The sequence below is a fragment of the Hyaena hyaena genome, unplaced genomic scaffold, assembly GCF_003009895.1.
Source record: "Hyaena hyaena isolate Hyena2069 unplaced genomic scaffold, ASM300989v1 scaffold_0, whole genome shotgun sequence".
Taxonomy (NCBI): Eukaryota; Metazoa; Chordata; class Mammalia; order Carnivora; family Hyaenidae; genus Hyaena; species Hyaena hyaena.
Genome location: NW_024080632.1, coordinates 3843897 through 3868689, shown reverse-complemented (window position 1 = coordinate 3868689; position 24793 = coordinate 3843897). Strand labels below are relative to the sequence as shown.

The following is a 24793-nucleotide window of genomic DNA, read 5'->3' as shown; positions in this document are numbered from 1 at the left end:
AATCCATTTCTCTCCATTGTGGTCCTTGTCAGTCACCGGAGGATTTTTTCCAGCAGGGTGTGGCTTCCGGCGACCCCGCCCACCTACAAACCACGCTTTTTATCCATCTTCGCGTTTGCTGGTGGCCGAGGAAGTTTGGCCCGGGGGCGGAGCCGTAGCCGTAGTCTCCTCCGGCGTCCGCAGCCAGGAAGCCAGGAACCCTGGTGTCCCCGATACGGCGGGGAGGTGCAGGATGTCGGAGGAGCAAAGTAGGCAGAGCGAAGGGTCCTCTCAGGCTGGCGCAGTGAATGTCAGCGACATCCAGGAGCTGATACGGCGCAAGGAGGAGATCGAGGCGCAGATCAAAGCCAATTATGAAGTGCTGGAAAGCGTGAGTGTGGGCTCGGGGTTCCCTGGCGGGCGTGGGGCGAGCCCGGGGCCTCTTGACACGGCACCCGGATCTGGGAGGATTGTGAGGCCGCGGCGGCCTGCGCTTGAGCTCTCAGCTGTGTCTCTTGCTCCCTGGGAAGCCCAAGGCGCGGCAACTGCGGCCTCTGTCGGCAGGAGGCAAATAATATCAGCAATGGAGAACCATCGGTGTTGGTGCTATAGCGTGGGTTTATGGAGCCCTTATCGTGTGCTGGGCGCTGTTTTAATTCCTTTACGTTGCTTAGCCCATTTAACTGTCGCAGCAACCTTTTGAGGCTCTTATTTTCCCCGTTTTAGCGATGACATTTTAAATGTGCCTCAGATAACAGAACTAATAAAAGTGCAGAGGCAGGGTGATTGTCACCGCCATCGTCAGTCCCTGTTGAATGTGTACCAGAGGCTCTGTGCTTTGCTGACCCGCTCACGTCAGAGCTTCTTAAGCTTCCATGGGTTTGGCAAGCACCGGGGATTTTGTTAAAATTTCAGTTTCTGATGAGCTCGGGGAGCGCAGGTGCTGTGTTTCTAGCAAATTTCTAGCTGTGTTTCTAGCATCAGCGATGCTGATGCTCCTGGTCTAAAGATCGAACTTTGAGTGACAGGCAAGGCTCTTTATCATTATTGTATAGGGAGGGAACCGATGCCCAGGGTGAGGCAAACCCTCCTCTAGGGTCGTGTCGCTGGGAAGTGGCAGTGGTGGGTCTAGTTCCCTGGTCTGTCTGGCTACCAAACTGATAGTTTTTCTTATGTCACTTAGTGTAAAGCCACAAATCAATTTGCAGAGGAAAAATAAGTTAAAGATATCTTACGTAGGGTGGATGGAATGCATGTTAGGTGATGGGAGTAAGATGGAGACCTCATACAGAGGCCAGGGTACCATTTTACTGGTGCTGATTATATGCCTGAAGAGTGTCAGTTTATGTGTATGTTATATCACAAAATCCACACAACCACCCTGTGAAGTTAGGATGTTACCCTGAAGCTCAAAGGGAAAGTCACTTGCTTAATGTTTCAAAATGAAATTCAGATCTCAGGCCTGTTGAATACAGAGCTTGTGTTTTCAAGCATTATGCTAACAATTTCCCAAACTTTAGTTACTTTCTGTGTCAACCAAGTTGCGGTATCCATTTACCTCCTGTACTGTTGTTCCCCTGGTATTTTTCTTTAAGTTGATGCACTTTTTCACTTAAATAAAGTTAAAAAATTATTTTTTGTTTGTTTTTGAGAGAGAGAGGGAGAGAACGACCATGAGCAGGGGAGGAGCAGAGAGAGAGGAAGACACAAAATCTGAAACAGGCTCCAGGCTCGGAGCTGGCAGCACAGAGCTGGACGTGGGGCTCGAACCCACAAATCATGAGATCATGACCCTAGCTGAAGTTGGATGCTTAACCAACTGAGCCACCAGGCGCCCCATAAATAAATTTAGTTTGAGTGAAAATTTTATAACTCGACAGCGTATGGAAAAAATGGGATTTTTTTTCCTTTAATATAAAATAAAAATATATTTCAGGGTGATATAATATGTTCGTTCCTTGTCACTAGCTACCATCACTGACTAAAAGCTTTAAACCTAAAGCCTTGCTCTATGTTTGTTTTTAAAAAGGGGGAGACAGCAAAAGCTATAAATCTCTTAGAATAAAGCATAGGAGTAAATTTTTGTGACCTTGGATCAGGCAAAGCCTTCTTAGATGTGATGCCAGAAGCACCAGCAACAAAAGAAAAAGTAGTTAAATTGGACTTTATCAGAATTTAAAACATGTGTGTCCAAAGACACAGTCAAGAAAGGGAAAAGGCAGTTTGCCAAATGGGAGCAAATATTTGAAGATACCTAACAAGGGATCCGCATACGAAGGACTCTTCCAACACAATACTAAAAAGGCAATAACTTGATAAAAAAAAAATTGGCCAAAGACCTTAACAAACCCCTCACCAAAGAAGGTCTATGGATGGCAAAGAAGCATGTAGAAAGAGGCTCCACGTCATGGGTCATCAGAGAAATGCAAATTAAAACACCTGTGAGGTGCTGCTAGGTATGTGTCGAAACTTCCAGCTCCAGATGCTGGTGTGCTGTTGCAAAAGTAGGGCAGTGTCTTACAGAGCTACATGTTCTCTTACCATACCATCCAGCAATTGTGCTCCACGGTATTTACCCAAAGGGGCTGAAAACGTGTTCACACGAAAACCTTCATGATGTTTATAGCAGCTTTTTTCACGGTTGCCAAAACTTGAAGCAACCAAAAGGTGTTTTTTTTTTTTAAGTTTATTTATTTCTGTTGAGAGAGAGAGCGAGCGAGCACAAGCGGAGAAGGGGCAGAGAACATAGAGAAAGAAAGAGAATCCCAAGCAGACTCCGTGCTGTCAGCACAGAGCCCAAAGCAGGGCTGATCCCATCAACCTCAAGATCGTGACCTGAGCCAAAATGAAGAGTCTGGCGGACACTTAACCGACTGAGCCCCCAGGCATCCCAACCAAGAAGTCTTTAAGTAGGTGAATAGATAAACATATGGTGGTACCTCTAAACAGTGGAATATCATTCAGTGCTAAAACTAAGGAAGCTAGCAAGCTATGAAAAGATGTGGAGGAACCCTAATTGCATATTACCAAGTGAAAGAAGCCAGTCTGAGAAGACTGCATTTGTAGGATTCCAGCCAGAATTTGGAAAGGCAAAATTGTGGAGACAGTAAGAGCCAAGGTTGCCAGGGATAGGGGTCGTGGGAGGGGTAACTAGGTGGAGGACAGAGGATTTTTAGGACATTTTTAGGTGAAAATACCCTGTGTAGTACTATATGATGGGTACATGTCATTATACATTTGGGCAAACCCATAGAATGTAAGACTCTAAGAGTGAAGGCTTAGGTAAACTATGGATTTCAGTTAATAACAGGAAACAGTAGATGTAACCCAGTGGCTTCCAGAAAGAAAGGGAGAGAAGTGAATGGAATCTCCCGTCCTGGTACATATGTACCCTGGGCAGCTTTTCTGCTGTTGCCGTAATTACAGCCGTGACTTGTTACTTTCATGTGTATTAATTTCCTGGGGCTGCCATGACAAATTACCGCAAACAGGGTGACTTAAAATGACAGACATTTATTCTCTCACAGTTGTGGAGGCCAGAAGTCTGAAATGAAGATGTCGGCAGAGTTGGTTTCTTCTGGGAGCTCGGAGGGAGGATCTATTCCGTGTCCCTGTCCTAGTACCTGGTGGCTGCTGGCCATCCCTGGCTTGTGGTTAGATAACTCCACTGCCCCTGGTCATGGGATCTTCTCTGTGTCAAGGATCTCCCTCCCTTTTCTACAGGGATACCTGTCATTGGATTTGGAGCCCACCCTAAATCTAAGACAGTCTCATCTCAAGAGCCTTAATTACGTCTCCAAAGATCCTTTTTCCAAATAAGGTCACATATATGGGTCTGGAGGTTTAGGACTTGGGGCGTATCTTTTCGGGGCCACTATTCATCCCACTGTGGATGTGCCTAGCACTGTGCTAAGCACTTTACACAGGTCAGCTCATTAATTTTCACAGCAAGTAGGATGGGAGGTGAATGCCACTCTTCCCATTTTATAATTGAGGAGGCTGAAGCATGGAGAGGGTCCTAACCAAGGGCACCCAGATTGTACGCAGCAGAACTGAGATTCAAATCAAAGTCTGACTGCAAAATCTCTACCCCCATCATATGACACGTTTCATTACCTTTGTGCACTGTGCTCTGACTTACGCAGGAAAAGTCTTTAAAATGTTAAAATGTATTGTTTTAAATAGGGAATACACGTCCATGGTCAAAATTCAGAGTCTACAAAAGGGTATGAAATGAAAAGTCTCTTCCCTCCCTGCCCCCCAGCCACCCAGTTCCTTTTCCCCAGAGGCACTTGATATCAGTGTGTCCTTCTAGGGATGAAAAACCCTTTGAAATCCCTTTTAGATCTCTTTTTACTTTCAGAAAGAACCAAGGTCCTGCCACAGCTGGATGCCCTTTGGGGTTTTCACTCCCCTCCAGCTTCCAAGGCCACCAACCAGGCATCAGCTGCCACATGAAGGAGCGTTTGGAGGGGTCCAAGAGGCTGGCCTTGGGGATGAGGCTCAAAAGTCTTTACTTTTATCTGCACTGTTCTAACTTCAGAAGAGGAAACTGAATTCCTGCATTACTTGTGTTATTAAAAAAATCAATAAAAATATAGTGCCCCCCTGCCCCCCCTTGCTCTGAGGGTGGTTGAGGGAGTGTGTGGGGAAGTACTCGGCCTGTGCTAAGTGCTCAGCATGTGGCAGCTTTCATTACTCTCGCCTTTATGATGGCTGCACAGGGAATGAGGTCTGGAGGACTTTGTACTCGTGAAGTCTTAACCGTGTTTCTCCCCTCCAGCAAAAAGGCATTGGGATGAGCGAGCCGCTGGTGGACTGCGAGGGGTACCCCCGCTCAGATGTGGACCTGTACCAAGTCCGAACTGCAAGGCACAACATCGTCTGTGAGTGGCGCGTGCGGCCGTTCCCGAGGCCGAAGGCACACAAGTGAAATGTCCCTGTTCCGCAGTACCTGCTTCCCTCTCTTCTGCCTTGATGCGGTCATCTTACCCTTCCCCCATCGAGGGACTCAGAATGGAGTTCTGGCCTCTAGTGTGGCCTCTAGGGTTCTAAATTTATGGTGTCGTTTTTTATTTTGTTTTTAAGGACTTTGCTTCGCTGTGGAAACGTTTTTGAAATGGTAATAGAAGCCCAAGTCAAATATCGCTTCCAGTCCTAATCAGAGCAGTTATGTATGAGCTGGTAAGCGTAGGGACCTGAGTGCGGTCACTCACACAGAAGTGCTCAGTCCCTCAGTGCGGACGTTTGGAGGTCGGCAGTGCAGGGCTGGCCGTCCCATCCCGGGCTCTGCCATCCTTAGGACATGTCTAGCATTAGGGTCACTGTGTCCGTGTGCCACGCAGGAAGGAAGGGAAGGAGGAGAGTAAGAAGGGCCAAAGGTCCTTAGCCAGCTCGCGCCTTCCCTTTAAAGATCCGTCCTGTGGGTCCCACTCCTACCTTGCAGCACTGATTTCTGCTTTTCCCTCGTAGGCCCCTCTGCCTGCGAGCCATGTTGGGGGATGTACCCCATATGGGCATGTCACAATCCTAAATAAAATCATTTATTTGTTCATAGTTGAGGAATAGGTGGAGAGTAGAGTTTGGGTGGTGTATCAGTTTTCTGTTTTCTGCTGGAACAAATTCTCACAGACTTAATGGCTTCATATGGCACAGATTTACTGTCTTACAATAAGAAGGTGCCCAAATGGGTGTCACTGGGCTAAGATGGAGGCGTCGGCAGGGCTGTGTTCCTTCTGGAGGCTCTAGCGAAGAGCCCATTTCCTTATCGTTCCCAGCTTCTGCAGGTGCCCATGTCCCGTGGCTTGTAGCCCCTTCCATGGGCAAAGCCAGCAAGGTCATCTCCCAGCCTCTGGTCCCACCGCCCCACTTCTGTCTGTACTGTCTGCCTCCCTCTTTCACTAACGAAGACCCTTGTGGTCACACTGGGCCCCCCATCTGGGTAATCCAGGATGATCTCCCCATTCAGTGTCCTGAACTTCACCACATCTGTAAAGCCCCCTTTGCCATGGAAAGTAGCATATTGGGCAGCTTCTGGGGACAAGGACGAGGGGGCCCATTATTCATCCTGCCAAAGGTGGGCAACCAGCAGCCTCTGCCACAAAGTCATTTAGAGGGGAATTTGTCATGCACATTTTTCACTCAGTGACCTCCGGTTTACGTGTGTGAATCTCAGCTCCATCCTCAGCACGTTGTGGTACAAGGCTGAGCTGCTCACTGGGGCCGTGAGTAACTGCAGGAGATACCGCTCGGGCTGCCCACCATTCCTCAAAGCTGCAGTGTGATCCCAGAACAGCTTCTTAAATTTTTTTTAATGATTTTATTTATTTCTGAGAGAGAGAGAGAGAGAGGGACAGTGTGAGCAGGGGAGGGTCAGAGAGAGAGGAAGACACAGAATCTGAAATAGGCTCCAGGCTCTGAGCTGTCAGCACAGAACCCGATGCGGGGCTCGAACCCACGAACCGTGAGATCATGACCTGAGCTGAAGTCGGCCGCCCAACCAACTGAGCCACCCAGGTGCCCCCAGAACAGCTTCTTAGAGTGTCGCTTTTCCTCGAAGGTTTAGGGGAAGGAAGCATGCCGTCTTTGTATTGGAAGATGCAAATGGAAGATGCAGGGTAGGGAAAGGTCATGTTAAGACAATCAGACTGAGGGAAATTTGGGACTTTTGGCTAAACCCTTAGACTCCCCAAGGAAGTGGCCTGCTTTCCTCAGCAGTTAGGATTCTGGGGGAAATTTGAGAAGCGGAGCCTATGGTGTAAGAGAAGAGGGCGCTGACTTAGTTTTGTCCGGGTGGTTACCTAGATGTTCCAACACCATTTATTAAACACCCTATTCTTTCTCCATTCATTTGAAATGCTAGCAGTATTACACAGGACATTTTTAGACGTATTTAGGTCTCTCTGAGTTTTTTGCGCTGTTCTATTGATATATCTCTTTGCTAATATCACACTGTCTGTTTTTTTAAGTTTATTTTTTTAGTAATCTCTACACCCAACTTGGGGCTTGAACTCATGACCCCTGAGATCAAGAGTCACATGCTCTTCTGACTGAGCCAGCCAGGCACCCCCATGTCACACTGTCTATAATAATGATTTTATTATATTTAAGAATCTGGTTGTGGGGCCCCTGGGTGTCTCAGTCAGTTAAGTAGCTGATGTCGGTTCAGGTCATGATCTTGCAGTTCGTGAGTTCAAGCCCTGCGTCGGGCTCTGTGCTGACAGCTCAGAGCCTGGAGCCTGCTTCAGATTCTGTGTCTCCCTCTCTCTCTGCCCATCCCCTGCTCATACTCTGTCTCTCAAAAAAATGAATAAACATTAAAAAAAAAAAACGAATCTGGTTGAGCAATGCTGATCAACCTTTTGAAAAACTATTTATTTATTTATAAGTAAAATTTTTTTTACTTAAATTTATTTATAAGTAAACTCTGTACCCAACATGGGGTTTGAACTCACAACCCCGAGATCAAGTCACATGCTCCGCCGACTGAACCAGCCAGGTGCTCCTCTTATATTTTTAAAAATGGACTCTGGGGGCCTGTATGGCTTAGTCGGTTAAGTGTCTGACTCTTGATTTTGGCTCAGGCCATGATCTCATGGTTTGTGAGACAAAGTCCCGAGTAGGGCTCTGCCCTGACAGCATGGAGCCTGCTTGGGATTTTCTCTCTCCCCTTCTCCCTGCCCCTCCCCTGCTCATGAATGCTCACCCTTTCTCTTTCTCTAAATGACCATTAAAAAAAATTTTTTTTGAAAATGAATTCTATTTTTTAGAACAGTTTTATATTTACAGAAAGATTGGAAAAATAGGACAGAGAGGTCCCATGCAGTCTCCAGCTTTCCCTGTTATTAACATCTTATTATTAGTACCCTGAATTTGTTACAGTGGCAAGTTTATTTTTTTGAACTAGGCTTTGGAAACATTTTGTCCAAGAGAATAACTTTTTTTTGGAATTCTGATTAGAATCGCAATAGATTATAAATGAAGTTATGCATTCCATCACCCAGCGGCATCTATATGGAATACTTCCCGAGTGCCAGGCACTGCGAAGGTTCTGGGGGGGTCCTTGTGGAGTTTACTGCCTGGGGGGTCTTTTCTAGTCAGAGAGTGACCGTATATTATACATGGACACTATTTTAAGTCTTCCCGCCCAGGTATATGTCTCTATTTATTCAAATCTGGGTTCTTTTGTTGTGTCTGCCCCGTGGGTTGAGTACCAGAGTCCCAAGATGCCTGAGGGCCTCACCTTCCCTCCAAAGTGACAGGGGCAGAGGAACCAGGTCAGGTAGCTACGTGTGCCCAGAGGCGAGGGCTTCTGGAAAGCCTGAAAGTCTGTGACCTACTAGTGTTGGGGGTGGATTGACGGGCAGTGCTGGTCGGCGGCTCCGGCCTCTGAAACCCCTCAAAGGGAACCTTGGGAGTGACCTGGCTTGAATAGGGAAATAGAGGAAATTGTTTTTAGGTTTAGGAAGTTATTAAAATGTCAACCACTGTGCTGCACTGGCCTGCCGCGGTGACTTACTCACTGGCATCCTGGTCCACAACATTTTTTTTTTTTAAAGTAATCTCTGCACCCAACGTGGGGCTCGAATTCACAACCCCACAGATCAAGAGTCACATGCTCTTCTGACCAGGCTGGCCAGGCACCCCAGTCTGCAACAGTTTGAGTTAGCCATCAGTACTGAAAAAAATCAGAGGTTCCTAATTTCCAGCTTTTGTCCTGTTAATGTCTCCGAGACCCAGCATCACTGGCCATGTATTAGTAGACTTAGGCATCGTTGTTTCTCCTGGAGGAATTCGGTGAAAAGTAAAGAGGGACGATTCCTCTGCTCACCTTGTAAACCTCAGTTGAAACGGCGCTGCCTTTGGGAAATCTCCTCTCATCTCCTAGACTAGCAAGGTCAGGTCCTGGCTGGCCAGCCCTCATCACGATCACCAGATGTTACTGTAATTACTTGTTCCGTGGCTGTTCCCTTGCCGGACTGAGTCCTGTGAGGGCAGTCCCCTGTCTTGGCCACACGCTTGTCTGCAGCCCCTAGTCCAGTGTCTGGCCTGTGGGAAGTGCTTATTCCAGTGAGTGACTGTGGGAGTCTCGTGGTCTCCGCTGTCTTCCTTGTCCCCTGATGCGGCACTCCCCTCCCAGGCCTGCAGAACGATCACAAGGCGGTCATGAAGCAGGTGGAAGAGGCCTTGCACCAGCTGCACGCTCGAGACAAGGAGAAGCAGGCCCGGGACATGGCTGAGGCCCACGAAGAGGCCACGAGCCGCAGCCTGGGCCAGAGCGAGGGCCTCCGCCTGCCTCGGGCCTTCGCCAAGGTGAACAGTATCAGCCCTGGCTCCCCCGCCAGTATCGCGGTAAGCCAGAACCCGCCACCAAGACCCGTATCCGCAGAGTGCCGTGGGTCGGGTAGCCTGGGCTGGGGGTTCAGGCGGTGTGGGCCACTGAGACCCGTACCCGCAGAGCGCCGTGGGTCGGGTCGCCTGGGGTGGGGCTGTGGACACACAGACCCGCCGTCTCTCCATGCTGCAGCTTCACTTGACCCATTTAGGCAGCAAGCGCTGGCCAAGCCCTGGGGGCCCAGCCCTGGGCTGGGGTCAGGGTTTCAGAGAGGAGTATGTCAGTCCCAGCTGCCCACTAAACTGATCATGGAAAGGCCTGGGACACAATGTAGAAGGTGATAAATATTCCAAGAGCAGGAAAGAGGATCTCTTGTTGGGCTTATTTTACCTGGGCTCTGAGTAACAGACACGAATGACAGTAGTAGCTGGCATTTACTGAATGCTTACTTGGCACCGGCTGTCCTGCCGAATGAGTCACAGATCTTACCTGGTGTATTTTTAAAAGTTTTAAACAGCTTTACGGAGATACAATTTACACAGCATAAAATGTACCCACTTAAAGTATATGATTCCTCAGGGCGCCTGGGTGGCTTAGTCGGTTAAACGTCTGTCCTCGGCTTAGCTCACGATCTTGCAGTTTGTGAGTTTGAGCCCACATCGGGCTCTGTGCTGACAGTTCAGAGCCTGGATCCTGCTTCAGATTCTGTGTCTTCCCCTCTCCCTGCCCCTCCTCCACTTGTACTCTCTCTCAAAAATAAATAAACTTAGAGGTGTCTGGGTTGCTCAGTTGGTTGAGCGTCCAGCTTCGCTCAGGTCATGATCTCATGGTTTCTGGGTTCGAGCCCCGTGTCGGGCTTTGTGCTGACAGCTAGCTCAGAGCCTGGAGCCTTTTCAGATTCTGTGTCTCCCTCTCCCTCTCTCTCTGACCCTCCCCTGCTCACGCTCTCTCTCTCAGAAAAAAAAAAAACACGTTAAAAAAACATAAATAAACTTAAAAAAAAAGTATGCAATTCCATGGCTTTTAGTGTATTCACAGAACCATGTATCCATCACTGCAATCAATTTTAGAATATTTTCATTATTCTGAAAAGAAACCCTGTACCCCCCAAACCCATCTCTCCTAGCCCCTTGCAACCACGAGTCTGCTTTCTGTCTCTATCAATTTGCCTATTTTGAATACTTTATGTAAATGGAATTATATAATGTATAATGCTTTATGACTGGCTTCGTCTGCTTAGTATGTTTTCAAGGTTCATCCCTGATGGAACATGTATCCCTATTTCTTTCCTTCTTTAATTTACTTATTAAAAATTTATTTTTTATTTTTTATTTTTATTTATTTCTAGGAGAGAGAGAGACAGCGTGAGCAGGGGAGGGTCAGAGAGAGAGGGAGTCACAGACTGAAACAGGCTCCAGGCTCCGAGCTGGCAGTCAGCACAGAGCCCGACGCGGGGCCCAAACCCACGAACCACGAGATCATGACCCAAGCGAAAGTCGGACGCTTAACCGACTAAGCCACCCAGGCGCCCCTTATTAAAAAAATTTTTATGTTTGTTTTTGAGAGAAAGAGAGAGTGTGAGCAGGGAGGGGCAGAGGGAGAGGGAGACACAGAATACGAAACAGGCTCCAGGCTCTGAGCTGTCAGCACCAAGCCCAACGTGGGGCTCAAACCCACAAACCGTGAGATCATGACCTGAGGTGAAGTCGGACGTTTAGCTGACTGAGGCACCCAGGTGCCCCTCCTTTCCTTTTTATGTCTGACTCATATTTCATTGTATGGCTGCATCACAATGTTTCTATCCATTCGTCAGTTAACATTTGGTTTCCATTTTTTTGGCGACTACAAAAAATGCTACTCTGAATATCATGTTCAAGTTTTCATGTGGATGAGTATTTAATATTTAATCCCACGGCCACCTTCCAGGATAGACAGTAATCTTTACCCCCATTTTACCCCATGAATGAAAGGCCTCTGAGCCCTGAAGTAACTTGTGCCCAGGACACGTAGGTCCTCAGCCGTGGAGCTGGGTCCTGAAGGCGGGGCCTGCCAACCGTAATGATCACAAGATGGTAAATTACACAGAAGCTTTGTTGCCCTCGCTACCTTACCCACAGCGTCAGGCACAGGCTGTGCTTGGCCTGAGACGGATGGGAGTTGAAGGAATGAATGAATCCTGATCTGTGTTCTTGGAAGGAAAGGGTCACACTAGCCCTGGGTCAGCCCTGTGTCTGTGGCTGATTGTCTGGGGACCTTTAGGTCTAAATTCTGTAAATTCACGTAAACTGGTCTAAATTCTGACCCCTGAACAAAATAGGCTCAGACTGCTCTGCCTCTTCTTGCCCCTGAACCTGGGTCAGGACCCCAGAAGGCGGCATTTGGTTTTTCCCCTCCTTCTTTAAGGCCTGTACAACCCTGGCTTTTATTAGACATTGGGCAGATCTGGGCCCCTTTTACTAGATCTGTCCCAGAAGGAGCTGCAGGAGTAAGCGGCCCACTTATCCACCACCCTCCTGTGTGCGGCAGCGAAACCCTGACCTCCTTGCTTTGTGCCCGGCGTCCTCCCCTGTAGAAAACAAGCTCGTGGCATGGACGTTAAAATTGGATGTGGAAGGGTAAAGAAAGCCAGCAGCACATTTAATCTCCACCCTCGTTTTCTATTTTCTCTTCTCTGTCTAGGGTCTGCAAGTGGATGATGAGATTGTGGAGTTTGGCTCCGTGAACACCCAGAACTTCCAGTCTCTGCATAACATTGGCAGTGTGGTGCAGCACAGTGAGGGGGTGAGTCGGGAGTCAGATCTGGTCGGCAACCCTGGAGTTGCCAGGGCCAGGAATCGCTGCGAGGGTCTTTGCTGCCTTCAGAGAGATGTTGCTCAGTCCCAGGGCCTTTGCACTTGCTGGAATGTTTTTTTCTCCCTTAGGCCCATCCCTCATCTTGTACAGATGATGCCTGTCTAAGGCCTTTGCAGCCACCCTATCTAAATAACCCTCCCTCCTTCCTTTTTTTTTTTTTTTAATAATGTTTTATTTATTTTTGAGAGAGAGAGACAGCATGAGCAGGGGAGAGTCAGAGAGAGAGGGAAACACAGAATCTGAAGACAGGCTCCAGGCTCTGAGCTAGCTGTCAGCACAGACTGATGCGGGGCTCGAACCCACAAACCGTAAGATCATGACCTGAGCCGAAGTCGGACGCTTAACTGACTGAGCCACCCAGTCGCAACCCCCCCCATCCCTGCTTTCATTCAGCAGTGTTTCCTGGAGGTCTTTTCATTTCCACCTATCTTGCTCTTTTACGCTGTTGCATAGCACCCTATTGTGTGAGTGGACCCCAGTTTGTCCATCCCCTGCCTTACCAGTGGACATTTGGGTTATTAGTGGTTTTTTACAGGTATGAACGGTCATATGTTCTTGTTCATGTGCTATTTCTTTTTTCTTTCTTTTTTCTTTTTTTACATTTTATTTATTTTTGAGAGACAGGGAGAAACAGAGCATGAGTGGAGGAAGGGCAGAGAGAGAAGGAGACACAGAATTGGAAGCAGGCTCCAGGCTCTGAGCAAATGTTCAACACAGAGCCCAATGCGGGCCTCAAACCCACGAACTGTGAGATCATGACCTGAGCCGAAGTCAGATGCTTAACCAACTGAGCCACTCAGGCGCCCCCATATGCTACTTCCTGACATAGATACCAGAAAGTAGAGTTACGGGCTCTCGGTGTATTATACACAGTTATAATAGGTAATCTGAAAAAGTTTTACTAATTTGTATCCCGACCAGCAGTGCATGAGTGCATCACATCATCAACAGTACTCTGCATTACTTTTAATGTTATTGCTAAAGTGGCATCTTATTTTAATTTGTTATTTCCTGATAGCAGTGAGGTTGAGTGTCTTTATCTTTTTAAGTGTATTAATGTTCATATTTTTATTTCTGTGGATTGTGTGTTTATATTTTTTTCTCGATGGGGTATTTGTCCTTTAAAAAAATGATTTAGGAATTTTTTTTAACATTTCTAGATATTAAGCCTTTGCCTGTTTTCACATTGCATAGGTTTTCCTGGTTAGCTTCTTGTCTTTTAACTTAGTTTATAGTGGTTTTGATTAATTGGAAATGTTTTTTAAATTTACTTACGTATCCATTTTGTTAAATTTATTAATATTACAGCATATTCCCTGCCAAAACCATACTTGGGAATTTCTTTTTTTCTTATATTTTAAGAGAGAGCACACGCACATGCGTGTGATAGCAGGGGAGGGTCAGAGGGAGAAGGAGAGAGGGAATCTCAAGCAGGCTCCATACCCATTGCTGAGCCCGATATGGGGCTCGATCTCACAACTGTGAGATCATGACCTGAACTGAAATCAAGAGTCAGACGCTTAACTGACTGAGCCACCCCGGCACCCCATACACCTGAGAATTTAAAGAAATAAGGGGTGGGGTGCCTCGCTGACTCAGTCATTAGAGCGTGTGACACTCTTGATTCTCAGGGGTTGTGAGTTTGAGCCCCATGTTGGGTGTAGAGATTGTTTAAAAATAAAATCTTAGAAGAAAGAAATATGGGGCAATACACAGTGACAAAGCACTATTCATCCAGTAGTACGTTAGCACTTGATTCATGTGCAGTTGAACAATTCCAGGCCTTGCAAATATAATAGGTGCTGGGACTGCAGAATGGCTGCAGTCTTCCAGTCTGGTGTTAGTACGCATTTAAATAGCATTTCCACCTGATCATCTCCTCTCATGTCTCAGTAATGTAACTTCAACTGAAGTTACCTTGCAAAGATCTATACTTTCCACGAGAAATGTGGGGGCTCCAAAGTCCACAGAATTCTGTTATCTACTAAAGTTTTTAGTTCCCATATGAAATCTTCAGTTTAACCAGCAGTTCTTGGTTTGTCCTGTCCCCACTCAGGTGGTTGGCTGTGCTGCTCATCCGCGTGTAACTAGCCAGGAGGCAGGCATTGGGTGAAACCCAGTCGGCTGGTGCCTCTGCCCCAGCCAGAGGTCAGGCCTTCATGTCTGCACTGACACCTTCATTAAGTCTGTGCTTGTATGGAAGTTTAAAATTTTAATTTTGCCAAATTCATCAGTTGTTGTTGCTTTATGGCTTTAGCATTTTGTGTCTGCTTAAAGTTCCTCTAATACTTCTAATCAATTTTTTAAGTTTTCTTTTCTTTTTTTTTTTTAATGTTTTATTTATTTCTAGGAGAGAGAGAGAGAGAGAGACAGCGTGAGCAGGGGAGGGTCAGAGAGAGAGGGAGTCACAGACTGAAACAGGCTCCAGGCTCTGAGCTGGCAGTCAGCACAGAGCCTGACGCGGGGCTCGAACCCACGAACCGCGAGATCATGACCTAAGCGAAAGTCGGACACTTAACCGACTAAGCCACCGAGGCGCCCCTTTTAAGTTTTTCTTTAATCCATCTGGAATTTGTCTTTTATTAGTATATTTTTTAGAAGTTTTGAGATGTAATTCACATACCAAAGTGCATAGCTCAGTGGTTTTCAGTATATTCACAGAGCTGTGCATCCATTACCACAATCAGTTTCAGAATGTTTTCATTACCTTGGAAAGAAACTCCATACCCAATAGCACTCACTCCCCATCCCCCCACCCACCAACCCCTAAACCACTCATCCACTTTTTGTCTCTATGGATCTGCTTATTCTGGACATTTCATATAAATGGGATGATAGAGGATGTGATATTTTGTGACTAACTTCTTTTGCTTAGCATCATGTTTTCAAGGTTCATCCATGTTGTAGCAGCTGTCAGTACTTTTTATGTCAGTTCCTTTTTATGGCTGAATCATATCCTGTTGTATGGATATACATTTTACTTAACCATTTTATTTATCCACTCATCAGTTGATGAATATTTGGGTTGGTTCCACTTCTTGGCTATTGTGAATTATATTTCAGTGAACATTACGTACAAGGTATTGTGAGGACATTTGTTGTATATACAACAATGGGATTCTTTAATTCTGTCCCATTGGTCTGTTGTTCTAAACCTTTCTGGGGTTCCCTGGAACAACATTTGTTCATTGTCAGCTTCTGTTTAACCTCTTGCCATAAAGAATGTTATATTAGTGTTTATTGATGAGTTAAAAAAAAATCACTGTAAACCTAGCAGCTTAAATTTATTATCTCTCAGTTTCTGAGGGTTGGACATCCAGGAATGTTTTAGCTGGGTGGTTCTGGCTTAGGCTGTCGTGAGGTTGTAGTCAAGATGTTGGCAGTAGCTCTGGTCATCCGAGGGCTTGACTGAGCTTAGAAAATCTGTTTCTGGGAGTGCCTGAGTGGCTCATTTGGTTAGGCATCTGGCTTCGGCTCAGGTCACGATCTCATGGTTTGTGAGTTCAAGCCCCACATTGGGCTCTGTGCTGACAGCTTAGAGCCTGCTTCGGATTCTGTGTCTCCCTTTCTCTCTGTCCCTCCCCTGCTCACGCTCTGTCTCTCTTTCAGAAATAAATGTTAAAAAATTATTTTTATGTTATTTATTTATTTATTTATTTAATTTTATTTTGAGAGAAAGAGAGCGAGTGGGAGAAGGACAGAGAGAGAGGGAGACACAGAATCTGAAGCAGGCTCCAGGCTCTGAGCTGTCAGCACAGAGCCTGACGCGAGGCTTGAACTCACAGACTGTGAGATCATGACCTGAGCCAAAGTCGATGCTTAACTGACTGAGACACCCAGGTGCCCCTAAAAAAATTATTTTTAAAAAGTGTTTCCAGGATGCCTCACTCACATGGCTGTCAGCTGTGGGTGAAAGGCTTTCATTCCTTGTCCCCTGGGCCTCTCCAAAGTGCTGCCTGAATGCCCTCGCAACATGGTGTCCGCTTCCCCCAAAACGAGCCGTCCAAGAGACAGCAGAGAGGAGGCAGTGGCGCCTTTGACCCAGTCTCTGAAGACGCACATTACCACTTTCACTTCATTCTCTTCATTAGAAGTGACTCACGAAGTCCAGCCTTCACCTCTTGAATGTCAAAGACTTTATGGGCATGTTCTGGAACCACCATTCAGAGTTTACGTTTTCTCTGCTTGCTCAGTTACCACTTGTCTAGTTTCTGTTAGCTTTTCATTTTGGGGCCATCTCTCATCTGTACCATCTCCTTCCGTTTTATTTATTTGTCCCGTGTTCCTTTGCGATCCTTTGCTGTCCTGTCTTGTCAGTGAGGTTCCTAGAGGCGGTGTGGTTGTAGTTTCATTCTGTTGTGTTTACCCAGAGACGCCTGATTTTTTACTCCTTTTTCCTGGAGTTCCCTGTGTTACGGTTTCCTCATGTCTCGTGTGGACCTCGGTGCACACACTTGAAAGCTCTGCACTTGTCTGGGATCATTCTTACTGGTTTGTTTTATAAATATGTCTCTTTTTTTCTCAAAGAGGGAATATAACACGTGTTTAGGGTAGAACCAAAGAAAACGTAATGAAAAATCTCTGTCTCCTCCGGAGGTAGCCACTTTCCGGCTGTGTGTCTTGCCGGGGTCAGTCTGTTCATATACCAGCATACAAAGCACTTGGTTATTTTGATTAAGGTGTAATTTACCTACAGTGAAATTTGCCCTTTTCAGCATGCGGTGCTGTGAATTTTGACCCATGTACATAGTCTAGTAGCTGCCACTGGAATGAAGATACAGAGTCTGTCATCTTCCCCAAAAGGGCCTCATGTTCTTTTGTGGCCAACCCCTCCCCCAGCCCCCACCGCACACACCACTGATCTGTGCTCCATCCCTGTAGTTTTACCCTTTCAAGAATGCCTTGTAAATGGAACCGCACAGTATGTAGGGCCCTTTAAATCTGGCTTCTTTCACCCTGCATCCGACACCTGCGATTCTTCTACATCGCACGGATGCCCGTGTGTAGTTCACTCCCATTTATTGCTCCACCGTGTAAATGAACGCCAGATTGCTTACCCATTGACCAGCGAGGGACATTTAGGTTGTTCCCACTTTTTGTTGATTAGTGATAACAGCTGTTGGTTTTGAGTCTGTCTTTTCTGGTTAAATATATTCTTTTTTTTTTTTAATTTTTTTTTTAATGTTTTATTTATTTCTAGGAGAGAGAGAGACAGCGTGAGCAGGGGAGGGTCAGAGAGAGAGGGAGTCACAGACTGAAATAGGCTCCAGGCTCTTGAGCTGGCAGTCAGCACAGAGCCCGATGCGGGGCTCGAACCCACCAACCGCGAGATCATGACCTAAGTGAAAGTCGGACGCTCAACCGACCAAGCCACCCAGGCGCCCCTGGTTAAATATATTCTTAAGCTCTTCATAGATCTGTGAATCCTTTTTTTTTTTTTTTTAATTACAACTGAGGTAAAATTGACGTATAACGTTATGTTAGTTTTGAGTGTACAGCATAACGATTTGATATTTTTATACGTTACAAAATGACCATCATAATAAGTCTAGTAGTTAACATCCATCACCGCAGTTACAATTTTTCTTGTGATGAGAACTTTTAAGATTTACTCTCACAGCAACTTTCAAATATGCTATACAACGTTATTGTGTACCGTAATGCATGGTGACTATAGTTAATAACGTCATAAATCCTTCCTTACAAAAGTAGTTATTGAACATTTTTAAGCAATAGAAACGTTTCTTCAAATGAACTTTCTTGGGGAATTCTGATGTATCAGATAGAGAAGCTGAGCTGCTGGGGTTGGGACACCTCACCCCCTCAGGGCCCTGGATCCTCCTGGAACCAGAGTCCAGCTTGAGAATCAAGGGTCCACTCTGTGTCTTTAGAAAAATGATTTTAAAAAACCCCCACCATATTCTGTTGTTAGACATTTAGGTAGTTTCCAATTTTAGGGAAACCTGGAAATGAACACTCTTGTAGCCCAGTCTCTGTTTCTTTTGATAACTTCCTAAAGCTGACTTTCTGGATCAGATGCCTGTATTTTCAAAGGGAAAAAAATATGAAATTAAAAAAAGTCATCTTTATTATAAACAGCGTTTATTTTATTGAGCTGTAGAAAGGAATGGAGTGCTGGCCTGCTATAATGTGGATGAACCTTGAAAGGTTTTGTGGTAAGTGAAAGAAGCCAGACACAGAGGGATGCGTATTTGAGAATTCCACTTGTGTGAAGTGTCCAGAACAGGCAGCTCCACAGAGACAGGAAGCAGGTTGGTGGTCACCAGGCTGAGTGGAGGAAGGAATGCACAGTGACTGCTAATGGGTGCGGGGCTCCTTTTGAGGGATTAGATAGTGGTAGTGGTTGTATGAATGTTTGAATATATATATATATTATATAAGTATATATATGTAAAACATACTAAAATGCACTGTATTGTATACTTTAAAATGCATTTTATTGTGTGTGAATTATATGTCACATAAATAAATAAAAATAATGCACTTTTAATGTAAAAGATTTTGAAGAAAGACTGCAAGTCCTGAGTCTCTCCCTCCCGAGTCCCCTCCCTGCTCCGTGTGAGTGCTGGCCAAGGTGCAGGCCCTAGAGCGGGAACAGCCCCGATATACAAAGGGCCCTTGCCTCGGGAGCACTCTGGTGGGGAGACCAGCGTTAATCCAAGATGATTATACACTCTCATGAGTATTATGAAGGAAAAGACCGATGAGGTGAGGACAGCAGTGATGGGGGTTAGGATAAGGCTCCCGAGGACATGACCTGTGAGTGTTAGAAGTTGATCAAGGCTGGACACTGGCGGGGAGAGTTGTTTTCTTCAGGGTCATGGCCCTGAGGTGGGAGGGCTGGAGAAGATGGTTGGAGCCCAGAGCGAGGAGGAGAGAGGAGAGAAGGGGGAGCAGGTCCGGCAGGCTGGCGGGGGCCAGAATGATGAGGCCCTGTGGTCCCTACGCAGGATTTAGTTCTTCTTTCCTGAGGAGCAGTAGAGAGCCATGCACACTTGCGAGCCGAGGGTAACAGTTGTAAGCAGCTTTGTGTCTCAGAAAGATTTCTCCAGATGCTAGGTAGAGAGCTGATTGGAGAGCTGATTGTTTTAGCGGCCTGGTCAAGAGGTGATGGTGGCTTTGGTGGCTGGAGGTAGAAGGAAGTGGACAAATCTAGGAGACCTTTAGGATGGAAGTACATAGGCTTTAATATGACCCCCAGCCTGTGTCAAGGATGATCTCTGGGTTTCTAGTTTGTCTAGGGGTATCATTTCTAGAAGCGAAGCACATCAGTGTATCTCTCATATTTCCTGTGTGAGTAAATATGTCTATAGTGATTGCTTTTTGAAAAAGAAGACAGGGGCGCCTGGGTGGCTCAGTCGGTTAAGCATCTGATTTCGGCTCAGATCATGATCTTGTGGCTCGTGGGTTGAGCCTCATGTCAGGCTCTGTGCTGACAGCTTGGAGCCTGAAGCCTGCTTTGGATTCTGTGTCTCCTTCTCTTTCTATCCCTCCCCCCCCCCCGAAATAAATAAACATTAAAAAACTTTTAGAAAAAAGGCAAACAAGACCTACCCCAAATCCATTCTGGATTCCCCCCTACCCTTTGGGGATTTCCATGTGGGTACGTATCTACCTTCACCATATTCCATTGCTTGGTCTACCATCTTTCATTTAACCAGCCCTCCAAACAGGACATATAGGTTGTTCCCAGGGTTTGACCATCACCAACAATGGTGTCATGAATATTCTTGTCTTGTGGGAGGGTTTCTGTCTGAGAGATTTCTTTTTTTTTTTTAATGTTTTATTTATTTCTAGGAGAGAGAGAGAGACAGCGTGAGCAGGGGAGGGTCAGAGAGAGAGGGAGTCCCAGACTGAAACAGGCTCCAGGCTCTGAGCTGGCAGTCAGCACAGAGCCTGACGCGGGGCCTGAACCCACGAACCGCGAGATCATGACCTAAGCGAAAGTCGGACGCTTAACCGACTAAGCCACCCAGGCGCCCCTCTGTCCGAGAGATTTCTGGAAGTGGAATTACTGGGTCAAAGGCAGTGCACGTTTATCAATTTGATAGATGTCAAAATGTCCTCCACAAAGCTGGGATTAGTTCACGTTTTCTTGAATAGTGTATGTAAGGGCTTGCTTCTTGACCCCTCTCACCTGTGTTATTTATTGGCACTCTCATTCTTTGACCATCTGAGTGAAAAATGACATCTTTTTGTTTTTTGTCTTCATGCTTTATTTTGTCACATTTCAGAGATTACATTGATAAATCTGCCCTAATTTAAAAAAATTGTGGCAAAATATACATACCATAAAATTTCCCATTTTAACCATTTCTTTTTTGTTTTTTTTTTAGTATTTACTTACTTTTGGGGAGAACCCACATGGGGGAGGGGCAGAGGGAGGGGGCGGAGGATCTGAAGCAGGCTCTGTGCTGACAGGCTGACAACAGTGAGCCTGATGCGGGGCTCAAACTCAGGAGCCACGAGATCATGACCTGATCTGAAGTTAGCCACTCAACCAGGTATCCCCATTTGAACTGTCCCTAAGTGTACAGTTCTCTGGCATTTAAGTACATTCATGTTGTTCTGCAACAATCCCCTCCATCTGTCTCCAGACATTTTCTGCTTTCCAAACTGAAACTCTATACCTGTTAAACACTGACTTTGCATTTTCCTCTCCCCAAGCCTCTGGTGATCAGTAATCTGCTTTCTGTCTCTATGCATCTGCACCTGTCATCAGTGGAATCAGATGGATTTCTTCTTTTGTGGCTGGTGGATTTCACTTAGCATAATGTCTTCGTAGTCCGTCCATATTGTTGTGTATGGCAGAATCTCCCTCCTCTTTAAGGCTGAAGGATACTCCATTGTATAGATAGACCACATTTTGTTTATCCATTCGTCCATTGATGGATCCTTGGTTTGCTTCCATGTTTTGGCTATTGTGAATAATGCTGCTGTGAACAAGGATGTACAAATATCTGTTGGAGTCCCTGCTTTCAGTTCTTTGGATAGATACCAAGAGGGTTCATTGTAGGATTATGTGGTGATTCTATTTTCAGTTTTCTGAGGAGTAGCCACCCTGTTTTCCACGACAGCTGCACCATTTTACATTCTCTTGCAGCCGTGCACACGATTTCAGTTTCTCCACATCCTCGCCAACTCTGGTCATTTTGTTTTTGGATAGTGGCCATCCTAATGGACATGTAGTGACACCTCATTGTGGTTTTGATTTGCATTTCTTTAATGACTAGTGATGAGGAACATCCTTTCATTTGCTTTTTGGCCATTTGTTTATCTCTTTTGGAGAAATGTCTTCTCAAGTTTTTTGCTTAATTTTTAATTGGGTTATTTGCTGTTATTGTGAGTTGTAGGGGTTCTTTATAGATTCTGGATATTAATCCCTTATCAGATATATGATGTGCCAATATTTTCTCCCATTCTGTGAGTTACTTTTCACTCTGTTGGTAGTGTCCTTTGATGCACAAAAGTTCTAGATTTTGATGCACCTTGTTGTAATTTGTAAGTTTCCATGGTATGCTTTTTAAGTTTTTTACATGAAAGGAATACATACATATAGTAAAAATAAATTGATGGTTTGGAAAGATATAAAAGTAAATGTCATCTTTTACTCCAAGCTCCTAGTGCTTCTCTCTGCAAGTAATCACAGTTAGCAGTATTTTTGTATGTCTTCCAAAAACCTTTGTATGCATGAAGCAATCTATATGTCCTTTTAGAATGTATATTGAGGGGCACCTGCTGGCTCAGTCCATAAAGCATGCAACTCTTGATCTCAGGGTTGTGAATTCAAGCCCCACGTTGGGAATGGAGCCTACTTGAAAAAAAAAAAATTAAAAAATATATAAAAGTAAAAAAGCCAAACAAACTTATATTCAAACAGGTTCGTATTTTGCTTGTTTTGTTTTGTTTTTACCAAAGCTGCTTGACTCACTCTGCCATATTTGAATACCTTATTGAGGGATATTTTAGGTGTTTTCAGTTTTTGGATTTATAAACAGTCCCAGAATGAACACTTTGTTCATACATCTAATCTTGTACTTTTGCAAAATGTATCTTGTAGGAGGCTTTTAAAGATTTTTTTTTTTTTGGTGGGGAGACACATTTGTCCAGGAAGGTGGTACCCATCTGCAGCCCCATTAGGCGCCCTGAGTGCCACGTCCGCCACATTCATGACAAATGCTGGGTTATACTTCATATAAGCACCCTTACCAACCTGATGTGCAAAAGTCAGTATCTCGGCATTTTAGTCTGAATCTCTTTGAATTCTAAACAGGTTGAATATAAAGTGAGCAAATTTATTTTCCTTTCAGAAGCCCCTGAATGTGACTGTGATCCGCAGAGGGGAGAAGCACCAGCTTAGACTTGTCCCGACCCGCTGGGCAGGAAAAGGACTCCTAGGGTAAAGTATCATTTCTGTTCATTCATAAGGCAACTGTCGGTTGTCACCTAGATGTTTGCCAGACGTAAAGCCAGAGGGAGGAGGTGGGGGCCCCTGGGAAATGATGGCCTTCCCTGGATTGCCCGTAGAAACTCTTGATAAATACTTGTGGCAGGAATGAGATTGCAGGTCTGGAGGTAGAGGGAACCCTGGCCTCTCTGATTCTTTCATTAACTGAGCATTTGCTTTATTTTATTTATTTTATTATTTATTTATTTATTTTTAAATGTTTTATTTATTTCTAGGAGAGAGAGAGAGAGAGACAGTGTGAGCAGGGGAGAGTCAGAGAGAGAGGGAGTCACAGACTCTGAAACAGGCTCCAGGCTCTGAGCTGGCAGTCAGCACAGAGCCCGACCCAGGGCTCGAACCCACGAACCGCGAGATCATGACCTAAGGGAAAGTCGGACGCTTAACCGACTAAACCACCCGGGCACCCCACATCCATCCTTCTTTAAAAAAAGCCAAATGAGGGGTGCCTGGGTGGCTTAGTCGGTTAAGCGTCCGACTTTCGCTTAGGTCATGATCTCGTGGTTCGTGGGTTCGAGCCCCGCGTCGGGCTCTATTTTATTTTTTTTTTAATGTTTATTTATTCATTATTGAGAGAGAGTGTGTGAGGAGGGAAGGGGCAGAGAGAGGGGGAGACAGAGAATCCAAAGCAGTCTCCATGCTGTCAGCGCAGAGAACCAGGCATTTGCTTTAAAAGAGTGTGGGTGAAACACTCAGAGGGCTCCCTTTCTGATCTTCCTAAATGGGGCCGCTAAGCTTACGTTGTTCCTTATTCTGTTTTTCTTCCAGCTGCAATATTATTCCTTTGCAGAGATGATTGTCCCTGGGGAACAGTAATAGGAAAACATCTTCCCTTGCCCTGGGTTTGGGTCTGGTGAGGATTTCTTCCTTCTCTTCTCTCCCCGAAGCTTAAGGATCTGGAAGAGGCTGGAAGCCTGAACTGGGTGGTGGAAACAGTGTGACCTCCCAGCATGATCTCTTGGGATTAAGACACTGTTAACTTGATTTGTACTTGGCATCTTTTGCAAATTAGGCCATGATCCTAAATGGGAGCCGTCTGGGTTGTGGGGAAATGGGCGGGAGTTTTTCTGGCAGGTGCTGATATGTCTTTATTCTTTTAGGACTTTCCCCCCCAAATAAACACAGGTTTATTGTACTGATATGACCATGTTATCACCCCAGCTGAATTTCTTGAGGGAACCTCTCAAACCAAAGCTCAGACAGGAATTAGAACATAATTATAGAAAGTTGGGCAAGGGCGCTGGCTGGCTCAGTCAGTGGAGTATGCAGCTCTTGGTCTCAGGGTTGTAGGTTCAAGCCCCACGATGGGTGTAGAGATTACCTAAAATAAAAAATCTTAAAAAAAAAAGTGGACAGAACAGGGGCACCTGGCTGGCTCGATCGGTAGAGTATGCGACTCTTGATTTTGGGGTTCTGAGTTCAGGCCCCACAGAGGGTGTACAGCTTACTTAAAAAAAAAACAAAAAAACAGAGTTGGAGAAAACAAACCAACAGTGGTGCTGAAGTCAAGATTAGACCAACAATACTTCGGGAACGTCATCCTTTAGTGAGTGAGGTTTCCAAACACTCAGGCTGCACCATCTGCATTTGCATGGCTGCTCTGGATACAGAAATCCCATCCTCAGCAGATGGACCGGCAGTTGGACATCCCAGGCTGAAACTGCTCCCTTGAAGAAGAGGGAAAGCCAGGAGGCTCCCCAGGTAGCCTGCCATGGTGTCAGCTTCCTCCTCTGTAACCCACCAGAGGGCAGCAAGCTCCCTTTGTTTCTGAAATCAAACAAACAAACAAACACCTTGCAAATTATCTTCTAATTTGACTTTATAATTGAACCTCCTGGTCATCTGCTCAGATCAACAGTAGCTTGTACACTGCCAAGGTGTGCTCGACTGCTGAGGGGAACCAGCCGTGGGTGCTGGTCTGACTTCTTGGAAAGGCCATGCCTCCTTCCTTCCTTTTATTTTCTCTTCCACGTGACAACATGGGTTTCAGTGATTCTTAGTGACCCTGTGTCTTCTCTCTTCCCCGTATCACCATGTTTATCTCCACAGTCTCTGCAGACCATTTGGTTTCGGAAGTGGGGGTGGCCCATTCTGCTGAGGCATGCCTGTGTTTCTTGGGAGTGGATTTGCTTGGGTTGGAT

At 45.7% G+C, this 24793-nt stretch overlaps 1 protein-coding gene across 1 annotated transcript; it reads left to right on the top strand.

Moving 5' to 3' along the window:
• The first annotated feature begins 160 nt into the window (after positions 1–160).
• On the top strand, positions 161–23796 carry PSMD9 (proteasome 26S subunit, non-ATPase 9). The gene is made up of 6 exons (XM_039227542.1): positions 161–370; positions 4763–4865; positions 9119–9330; positions 11993–12094; positions 22498–22586; positions 23421–23796. The coding sequence occupies exons 1-6, from the start codon at positions 233–235 to the stop codon at positions 23446–23448; spliced, it is 672 nt and encodes a 223-aa protein (XP_039083473.1). The 5' UTR covers positions 161–232; the 3' UTR covers positions 23449–23796.
• Positions 23797–24793: the final 997 nt, after the last annotated feature.

Bases quoted from the DNA above. Each gene is read 5' to 3' on its own strand.
- PSMD9 (XM_039227542.1), top strand. From the start codon at position 233: ATGTCGGAGGAGCAAAGTAGGCAGAGCGAAGGGTCCTCTCAGGCTGGC. The intron at 371-4,762 runs GTGAGTGTGGGC...TCTCCCCTCCAG, and splicing joins ATTATGAAGTGCTGGAAAGC to CAAAAAGGCATTGGGATGAG. The intron at 4,866-9,118 runs GTGAGTGGCGCG...CTCCCCTCCCAG, and splicing joins TGCAAGGCACAACATCGTCT to GCCTGCAGAACGATCACAAG.